This window comes from Puntigrus tetrazona, chromosome 6, assembly GCF_018831695.1.
Source record: "Puntigrus tetrazona isolate hp1 chromosome 6, ASM1883169v1, whole genome shotgun sequence".
Classification (NCBI taxonomy): Eukaryota; Metazoa; Chordata; class Actinopteri; order Cypriniformes; family Cyprinidae; genus Puntigrus; species Puntigrus tetrazona.
The window spans coordinates 19,250,712-19,261,053 of NC_056704.1; the positions used below are offsets into that span (position 1 = coordinate 19,250,712).

Here is a 10,342-nt window from a genome sequence, read left to right on the forward strand (position 1 = left end):
GAACTGTGAACTGTTGGCGTCACATCTAATGCGAGACATGCTGAGGCGCATTTAATTGGATGGATAGACTGTCAATCTTAGGCGAAACGATGATGTCATTTGAACGGCGCGTTATGATTGGATCACACGTACCCAACCGTGGAACACATTCCAGCAAGCGAAGGCAGAGTGCCAAAATAATCACGTCAAAAAAAGTTGTAAAGTTTCTTGTGATCGACGTCAACTACGCCTAGCCAAGCCGCTTGTAATCGGGGAAGGGCTAAGGGTGTGCAAGACTTCTCTCTCAAATAGTTATGAATACAACCCTGTGCGAAAATGAACTACATGCGCAATTTTCATTTTAATCAATCGTTATTTATAACCGATGGATCCAAATAATCAATGCTGTTATATGATTTATGCCTTTATGTTTATCCTAATTTGTGTGGAAACCTTGTCTACCCACACATCCATTTTTCACTGCAACATTTGTCTGATCACAAACAACAACATAATAAGAAAAGGTCGTATAGGCTTATGTTATACATAACGAGTAAGTCTGTTCGAACTTTTCTTATTAGACATAAAAACGATTTGGGATGTAAGTCTCCTGCATATATATTTTTTGTACCTACTCTGATTCTTTCCTTTACTTCTACTTTTAATTTTTGTGTGACTTTACCTACTTCATCTGTTAGATACAATACACTGATACACTTTGCACTTATTATAAATTATTAACCTTCAAGGATACTTAAAAAATGTTTAAACCGATAAATTATATTTATTGCAGACCACAGCATATTGTAATTTTATTGTTCAGGCATTTTTTCCACGCAATGCAGGTTTCTGAGAATTGTTTATTTAGTAGTACCAAAATGTACAGTTGTGCATCTCGTGGTGACCTTTGAAAACCTTAAAGCTGCTGTAAGCCATTTTTCTAAACCACTGAAAATTTGTCCAATAATTGGAAACAAGTAGTCCCGCACCAAAGGTATGCCACCAGGTTCTGATTGGCTAACACGCATGGGCTGTCATTATTTTTCTCTGCTTTACTGTTTTCTAAATACAGGTGCTCTCATAGAGAGAGTGCAATGATCTCAAAACATATTTCAGTGGTACCAGTTTTTGATTTTTGAGCTGTTGTTTTTTTTTAAATAAACTGCTTACAGCAGCTTTAAATAGAAACTGAATGTATGCTTTAAATTATTAACAAACAAACCGAATGCTGTAGCAACATTATTTACAACCGACTAAAGTATGATGATCATTCAAAACATTTACAACAAAAAGAGCCCTTGTCTGCTGGCGACATGAAAAGCACTGGATTCCAATAAATTCTGAAATGTTTGGCAACAGTGTTTGTCCAAATTTGAAACTAACTTATAACTGCTCTGTCTGCACAAACAAACTTGTCAAATTATATGAACTGAGACAAAACTGAAGCAGCGCACTAAATTACTTGCGTAGTGTGGGGTGAAGTTCAGAACTTGTTGGGAGAAAGTAGCTTTAGCATATTTGCAAAACAAAATACGAATCGTGTCAGGACACTTGTCCTATTTGCATTACACTGACTAATCTTTCATTCAGTTTTCATCACCAAGCTCTACCGCCATACTGTGGGTATCAAAGGCAGTCGTCACATCCAGATTTTCTGACTCGGAGAGCAGCCAAGACAAACAGAATCAATGTTTGTCAAAGGATGAGATAATGTTAATTCAGACTGTCTTTGCAAAACAAACTTTAGAGAATAGAGATCTGTGTCACAGCCTGTCACACATAGACATAAAGCGCAACACGACTGAAATGTGTGTATTTGTATATTTGTTTTTAAAAAATCCAATATTGAAATCAAGCAAGATATAAACCACTCACAGATGCTCATACAGGATAATCAGAATTCACGGCAGTGGACTGACCCCCTCACAGGGCTCACATGACTTAAACAGTCTGAGAGAGCAGTTTGATTGACAGTTTCTAGTTCAGAGAACGCTGGCTGCCCTTCTTCAGGTTTAATAGTGCTTGAGAAAAGAGGAAAAGGCTCAAAAGTCTGCTTCATCAGAATCACTGTTTCCTGTGGACTGGCTGTCTTCCTGTTTTTCTCCCCAGACAAATTTGTAGTTATTCTCCAACTCTTGCTGTCTTTTCTGCTCTTTATACACTTCTTCCGTACCTCCCGTCTGCACACAAAAGAGAAGACACCAATTTATTAGACAACGAAATGTCCAGTGCATAGGGCGTTTATGCTGCAATGGTCACATCACACATTTTTCATTTCCTCCTTTTCTCTGCCATATTTTTGCTGATTTGTCTTTAAATGCCACATTCTAATAGTTACTTGTGGACAACGGGTTTTTCGTTGGATCAAGTATAAAATTCTGTACAAGGTAAGTATTATGTTGTTCACAATCCGTGCAGAAGTCAGTTTGTAATATTGGGATTCTTCAGAAAACATGTAAAACAGCTAAAAGCAGCGCAAGGTATTGGCCAACTTTCAGTTATTAACTGTTAAGGTGTGGTTAGGTGTGGAATTTCATAGGCGATATTCAGTCATTTACATAGAAATCTTCACAAAAACACACTGAATTTACCACACTGACCATTAGAAAGCCGACCGTTTAGAAAGTCACTTTTGTGTGAGCTGTGCTTCATGCAACACGAGACAATTTACAAGGCTTCTTACCCTTCAAATTTCACAGAAAAGTCACAACTGTAACCACATGATAAATTATAGTATCTATAAAGCTTTCTCTTTAGTACCTCACTGTGACCAGGTGGGCTACGTTTTGGAAGAGGTGGCACTATTTTCTCTCTTTCTTTTTTTTTTTTTTTTTTTTTAAGTGTAATGAACACTCAATCTCAAAACATGAAGAAAATGTTATTATATATGACTGCTTTATTGAACTTGTAGGTAGGTGCTGTATTTTTACATGCGTGTATAGGTTCATACCAGAAGGTTGATGAGAAGCTCTCTAAATGATTTTGTATCCTCTTCAGTGAGCCACTGATCTCCTGCTTCCTCTGCTGTTTTACGGGTTAAAATCTTCACCTCAATCTTTCCTGAAAAACAGGCCCAAAATCCTTAGTCACCACCCAAGTATGTTAACATAACCATATAGTCAGTATACGGTTATAATACAAATAACAAAATGTTTATTTTTCATTCCCATACACACAGTTGGTAGAAGTAGTAAGTAGTGACAGAAACGATGCATGCAGAAATTGTAATAAAGACAGTGGAATGTCAGTAGGACAAAGTAGGGACGCTCTCATACTCCTAAATGTTCAGATTCAGCCTAAACGTCACCTCTGCTCAAACCAGAAAAACTGGAGCAACAGCCACCACCCTCTACTGGCAAATGTGAGTGCATACAAATCCTATAGTGTTGTTTTCTTAGCCATTCTTAAGACTAAAAAGACCTCCTCCACCTTTCTCTGCAGCCACGCAAGCCAGCATCAAGGAAAAAACAAAATCACTGGCATCTAAAAGAATTGTGGTTCATTTAGGTCTAGATGGGTTTTAGAGGTTTTTGAGAAAACAAGTTATTTAGTGCAAAGCCCAGGCAGAAAAAGAGTTCAAGATTTCAGGATGAAAGATAAAGCCTCCGCTCCACTCACAAAGACACACACAGGGAAATAAGAATACTTAGGTGTGTGTGTGTTAGTGTGTTCTGGCCTACCTTCGGCCTTGATGCCGGCTCTCTCTAGCTGCTCTTTGACCACTTCCTGAATCTGCTGCCACTGGGGGTCGCCCTCGCCCAGTTCCTTCACCTTCACACCCCCCTCATCATCATCGTTGCCCCCGGTAACCGCTCCTGCAGCCACACCTCCGCCCACCTTATACTTAGTCACCCTGACCTTTACCTGCTCACCACTGCTGCCCGCTTGGGCTTGGATGATGAGAGACAGAGGGAAGGGGAGGTTACCGCGGAGACGGTGGAAATTTCCCCCTCCCTATTTTACGTATTATAGTCTCTCTCTAACAACATCAATGGCACAACAGTATGACACTGTGTAGTATTAGTGGTGACAATGACTTATTATACAGATAAAGAATACAGTGGCCCCGCAAAGTATTTGGACCATCATTTGTTTAAAAAAAAAATGTTAATGCAAGCATTCAAAATGTTGGGGGTAGTTTTTTCAGTAAAAAAATATGTAATTTAAGAAAAGATTTCTATTTCAAATATATACAGTTCTTTTGAACTCTCCATTAGTCAAAGAAACCTGAAAACATATTACAAAAATGTTGAGCGTTTTTTAACACTGAAAATATTTTTAAATGTTTCTTGAAAAACAAGTATATTAGAATGATTTGTGATCCTGGACCACAACACTAGTCAGAAGTAGCATTGGTATATTTGTTGCAATAGCCAACAATTTCACCTTATGAATATTTTAATTTATTTTAAATTATAATATAATAAAAGAATTTTGATTGGTGAGCATAAAACCTTTTTATACAGTAATGTTATCAAAATTTAAGGTACAAATATACATTATTTATAGCCAATACATTGTTTTTGAGAGCTTTTAATGTTAAAATGGAGTAAAGTGAAAAGGTCTAGCATCATTTGTTTTTAAATTATTACTTTTTAGGGCCAATGTATAATACATTTAGACACGTTTATAGACATTATACTACACATGTATAGTATAATATGCTCAGAAACAGGTTCTATGAATGCCTGGGGTGCAAAGACGGAAGTTACAAGCAATATAATGAGCCACTCATTCTACCATCTGTTCATTCATGCACCTGTTCACTCAGCATCCATTCTGTATATTTACCTGGTGTTTTGGGAACCAGGTTTGGGCTGGCAGAAGAAGAGCCTTCCTCTGTCTTATGCTGTGAGTGAGTGTTTTTATGCATCTCTGTATTTTTTTCTGTTTCAGTTTCACTCTCATGTCCGGTCTTGTCTTCAAGACGGTCCAGAAGTTTCCCCAGTGTGTTCTCTAGAGTTTGTGTAGCCTGAGTGCGATCAAACTCGCCCTTAAGACCTTCATTCTCTAACTCCTGCTGAGCCTACGAGATAAAACACAATAGCATATATTCACTGCCAAGCCTTCTTGCAGAATTGTACATGGGCAGGCTGTAACAGTAATGACTCTTACTTCCTCTATGATGTTATCAAACTCTTTCTGCATCTCTTCTTTTATCTCCTCTATCTTGGAGGAGGGAACGGTCAGATCTGCCATCTCATCCTCAAACTCTTGCAGCAATCTTTCATCCTCATCCCCTTCCTCTTCCTCCACCTTTCTTTTCTCCTCCTCTTCCTGCTTCTCTCCCTTTTGAGACGACTGCTGGCTCTCTTTTTCCTGTTCGGCTTTCCTGTTCTGAACATAAAGCACACATTAATGGTCAGTCGATACATGTTTTCAGTGGGTGAGTGGCTTTTTACTTGACACAATGTCTTCGAAAACACTTTACGGCAGGATATTTTAAAAAACTAATTTTATGCCAACTTATGCCAAGTTTTTTGACAATATTCTCTAGACGCCAAGATGTTGGCTGACGAATCAGCTTCTTTCAAAGCCTGTGAACAGACTCAAAAATACTTACTTTTTGGTTGCTCTCTTTGAGATGTTGTACAAATTTCATGAGGTCTGCAGGGTCTGAGATGATTTTAAAATTAAATTTTTCCTCTCCGAATACTAAATGGAAAAAGAAAGATGAACAAAAAAAATTCACTGCACTGCTTTAGTTTAGAATAACCTGACTGATGCTACAATAGTAAATACACTTAAACTGTCTTACTGTCATTTTCATGTAACTGGTTGTCCTGAGGCTCCTGAGGGTTCTGCAAGACGGAAAAACCCTGTTGTAAATCCTGGTTATGATCAGGGTCCCCTCAATAGGTTCATTTAGAAAGCAAAAAGGCAATAGAAATATTTATATTATAGACTGAAGATGCTGCACCTCTAAATCAGGTGTGCTTGACTCTGTGCTTGCTGGTTTGGTAACTCCGTCCCAGAAGTCCTTGTCCTCAGGTTCTTCACTCACTGAACCCACCTCAGCTACTTCACCTTCTGTTAAAACACAAAAACTGTTTTAAAGCTGCACAGGAGCTGCTAACAAAGCACAAATAGAGAAATCTAAAAAAAGAAAGGAAGAAAAACTAACAAAAGAAACCTAACCTTAGGGTTGGTAAGTGATTAAAAATTTTAATCCAAATCATTACACGATGTGGAGATTATTTATTTAATCGCAAATCATATTTGCCTCAGAAATTACTCCCAAAAGATCATTTAAAATCATTGTGTAAAACATCAAAACAGATTTAGTCAATAATCAATTTTCCTCATTTCCTTCCAAACCCATAAAAGTTTTATTCATCTTTAGAACACAAATTAAAATTTGTGAGGAAAACTGGGGGTCTTGTGACCGTCTCATTGACTGCCAAACAATTGCTGTCAAGGTGCAGAAAAGTATAAAAGACGCCGTTTAAAATTTCAATCTGCTATCGTTTTTCAACCATAATATAAATCAATCTACGACAATAGTTTTTGTACAAAAAAAGACTATATTCAAAGATTTGGCACTGTCATTTTGGACAGTACATTACACAGTTCTGTGTTAGATGCATGTACTCTTGTACATGTATTCAGGCTTTCATTTGTGCAAACAGCATATTTTTCCATTGTGTCTACTAGCCCTAATAAATACGAATATATATGTGTGTGTGTGTGTGTGTGTGTGTGTGTGCGCGCAATAGTCTTCTTTAATAGAAACAAGTCCTGAAAGCACATGGCGAGATTACTGCATGGTAACCTTTTGTTTCTGACTCTGAAAGTGGAGGATCATCTGAATCGACTACAGGGTTCTCTTCTGTTTTGTCTTTCTGCAATCCTTTGTTCTTGTCATCCTTGGACAGAATTTCATCCAGGTTCTTGAGTTCCTCCGAGATCTGCTCCACTTTACGTTTAGTGTCAGCTGAGTACAGAGGAAAAAGTAGAGAGATGTCAACTAGCTAAAAATAATGCATCAATTAGAGAACAGAATGAGATTAAATGTAGGCTGATTCTGTAGACATCTCTGGAGAGCTCAACTAATAGACCATTACTTGTGCAGTCTTTTAAATGTATCAGTGACATTTACTGCCACATAAATACAATTATTAAAGAGATAATGTACCCAGAATTGAACAGAAGGTCTTTTAAATCTGAATGCTTATCTAAGCAATTCTACGGCACCCAAAAAATAAAATAAAAAAAATTTACATCTGAGATGTTTTAAAACACATTTATGCAGCAGTCGTACAGAATGCTATTGCAAAGCCAAATAAAAAGTTTATTATTAAAAATTATTGTGACAGTCACAACATTGCTTAATTGTGTATCACTACAAACATATTAAACTTATTTGATATACTGCCTAATACGTTTTTCACAACATGTAAAAACCCTGAATGGAAAAGACAGATCCTCTCGTACTTACAGACTTGAGCCTTGACATAGTCCATATACTGCTGGGCGCTGAGAGCAGGTTGGCACACAATGCCTTGTGGCTTGGCAGTGGAAGGTGGGCGCAGGAGGGGATGCTGGCATGTACGAGAGGTGTGTACTGTTAAGACGTAGCGGCAGGACTGAGGTTCATCTACCCTTGCGATATAGTCACTAGAGCCCTCCTCACAAACAAACTGTTAAAAAAAAAAAAAAAAAAAAAAAAAAAAAAATCACATTAATTTAGATTATCATTGCTATTAGATTAAAAAGAGAAAGAATTCAACCAGTAATTCAGCTTTTTTCCACAGTCATAAAAAATGAACAACCCAAAATAATTAGAAACATTATAAAACAACTTTTTTGCCATATGTTTTTAAATGCAATTTATTTCTGTGGTGGAAAAGACAAATTTCTGTGATATATATGTATGCGTGTGTGTGTGTGTGTGAGAGAGAGAGAGAAAGAGAGAGAAAAACCTTACTCTGACTTCTGTCTCTCTGGGATTCCCATTTAAGTCACATTTAGAGCCATTGACATATGACTGACTATGATACCTCTTAAGCTTATGTTGCTTAGATGCCTAAAACAGAAACAAAAATGTCAATCATATTAAATAAAAAATATACAGAAGATAGCTACAGATATGGCATGCAAACAGCATACTTTTGAAGATGTGTATTAGCATATTCCTAATATTTCACCTTGTATTTCTAATATTGATTATCTGCTCTAAATGGAATTCCCTATATTTTCTGTAACTATTAAAAAAAAATAACATTCAACAAAACAAATAGATATAAATGAAATGAAGCACATTGTCTTTTGGCCGTACCTTGGCAGTTTCATTGGTCCAGTCAAACTCTGAATCATAATATCCCAAGAAAAGCACATCTCCCTTTATCTCAGAATCTATAAATCACAGACATAAAACATATTTACATATGCTTGAATAGTGTGAACACATATTACAGATTACACATTATCCTACAAAATGTAAACTCCAATTACACCTGGCATCACACTGCTACACTACAACTCTATTAGACACGGCTTTAACATTTTTAATAAAGACACATAATAATAATAATAATAATGATTTAACACACCTTCTAAGTGGTACTGCCTGATGTGCTGGCCATAGCAGAACTCATAAGTCCACCAGTCTTTGGTCTACAAACAAAATAAACATTGTGTATGTAATTAATTGCTGTCAAATAATGTAGAAAGACTAGGTGAATGGCAAAATTTCAGCATCTACACAAACAAGTCCACTCCAGTACTTTGGACAGTGTCAGCGGTTTTGTATATTTAGTATTTGTGCATATTCCAGTCTGTAAGACAAAGAACTAGAGGTGAGGTCAACCTTAACCAGGCATGGTGCAGTCTGCATGGGCTTGAGGAGATCAGGGACTCCGGGGCCACTGTAGCTTTGAACATCAGGTTCTGACACTGGGTCCTGATGAAAACGCACCGCTTGAGCTGGCAAACGACACTCATACAACTGCTTGTATTTGTTAGAGACCAACATCACATCTTCCATCTAAAACCGGGAACAGAAAAAAGGTGACAGAAACAGAGAAAAATAATTAGGAAATGAGAACCAGGTAAATGTGGCGATACAGCTTATACCACATTGCTAACTTTACCATACTTATTTTTTGACCTAACCTGCCATTATGTGCCGGAGTTGCAGACACTTAATAGGAAACATGTCACATAGACAAACATTTTTTCATGTCTGATACGTCAAGCTGTGCATGCAGCTAACAGCTGTCTGTAGCAAATAAACATCCCTAGCTAACTGCATTCATAGCCAAAACAACCTTACCTGTCCCATAATAACAGGATCGGGCAGAATCTGTATTCCATATTTCATTTCATTTAATTCTTCTAAATTCAAAAAACCAAAGACGGACAAGAGACACGTTAAGAAAAAAACATATAATCCTCTTAACCACTTAATCAAGGAGGAAGCCATAGTTCTCTCATATCGCAAACTAGCGTTGTCAAATGATTTGTTATTTGCTGCATGTCAATGTGCGCCGAGGAGCGGGGATTGGATAAAGGTGTTAAAAGCTGAAACGTGATTGGATAATATCAACGTCAGTCAGATTTAGAACGCGCGTTGATTGGGTCACGTGCAGTAATAGCCACCCACCAGCCACGACAATTACTTCTATTGGACCCGCCGAGTGTTTGCAAATCAATGTAGCGTTACGCCTCAGACTCATGGGGTCGCTATGGAGCATGTCAAAACTTATATATCTATATATCGCTTAAAAAAACCTCTGACGGAGAATTACGCTGCCATTTTAATAAAGATTAAAAAGTGCCTCTTTGTAATTAGCCTATCCCTTATACATCATACATTGTCATCGTGATAAATCAGTTATATGTAGAAAATAAACAATGTAAGCATACGGAGGTTTATGAAAGTTTGATATTTTAACAAAGCCATTGTTTTGGATTAGATATTAACGGTTCAGCTATTTCTTTAAAGGTCACTGTCATAAAAAAGGCACCAAACTAAAAGCGGAATGTCAGCACCTCGGTAATATTTGTTTTAAAATAGCCTAGTGTACATATCAGTGCTTTTTGCCCCAATATCAAACATCAGTATTGAGGCTGACAGCACATTGTTCGGTTAGAGTAGCACTGAACCTATGATACTTTATGACTACAGGGAGTAGGCCTAACTACTTCAGACAGTGTTTGCTCAATAATTGAAAACAGCTCCATCCTGTTGGCTGGAGGAAATGACATACAGGAAATCCCTTGCACAATGCAAAAAACTGCAAACTTTAATTTCTCTGTCCCTCTAGGTTTGGTGGCTTGTTGTTTTTATTTGTTAAAATGTGTGATGAATACATACTTTTTATAGAAAGAAAAAAGCTTCTCTAGCAATGGATTGAAGCCT

At 37.3% G+C, this 10,342-nt stretch overlaps 1 protein-coding gene across 2 annotated transcripts; it reads right to left on the reverse strand.

Annotated features, from left to right (window-relative positions):
* Positions 1-821: 821 nt before the first annotated feature.
* os9 (OS9 endoplasmic reticulum lectin) lies at positions 822-9,438 on the reverse strand. 2 transcript variants are annotated; one of them, XM_043242289.1, is made up of 15 exons: positions 9,254-9,438; positions 8,789-8,965; positions 8,532-8,595; positions 8,258-8,334; positions 7,907-8,005; positions 7,418-7,619; positions 6,752-6,913; positions 5,900-6,009; positions 5,738-5,780; positions 5,543-5,634; positions 5,095-5,316; positions 4,771-5,005; positions 3,660-3,869; positions 2,930-3,039; positions 822-2,159 (listed from the first exon to the last, which is right to left on the reverse strand). In XM_043242289.1, exons 1-15 carry the CDS (start codon positions 9,401-9,403, stop codon positions 2,022-2,024), a joined length of 2,091 nt encoding a protein of 696 aa, XP_043098224.1. In that variant the 5' UTR covers positions 9,404-9,438; the 3' UTR covers positions 822-2,021. The 2 variants fall into 2 exon arrangements, with proteins under 2 accessions (XP_043098224.1, XP_043098225.1); XM_043242290.1 differs by lacking the exon at positions 3,660-3,869.
* Between the last annotated feature and the right edge of the window lie 904 nt (positions 9,439-10,342).

Coding starts and splice junctions, on each gene's coding strand:
- os9 (XM_043242289.1), bottom strand. CDS start 9,403: ATGGCTTCCTCCTTGATTAAGTGGTTAAGAGGATTATATGTTTTTTTC. Junction 7,620..7,906: donor CCAGAGAGACAGAAGTCAGA/GTAAGGTTTTTC, acceptor TTTTTTTAACAG/TTTGTTTGTGAGGAGGGCTC. Junction 6,010..6,751: donor TTCAGAGTCAGAAACAAAAG/GTTACCATGCAG, acceptor GTGTTTTAACAG/AAGGTGAAGTAGCTGAGGTG.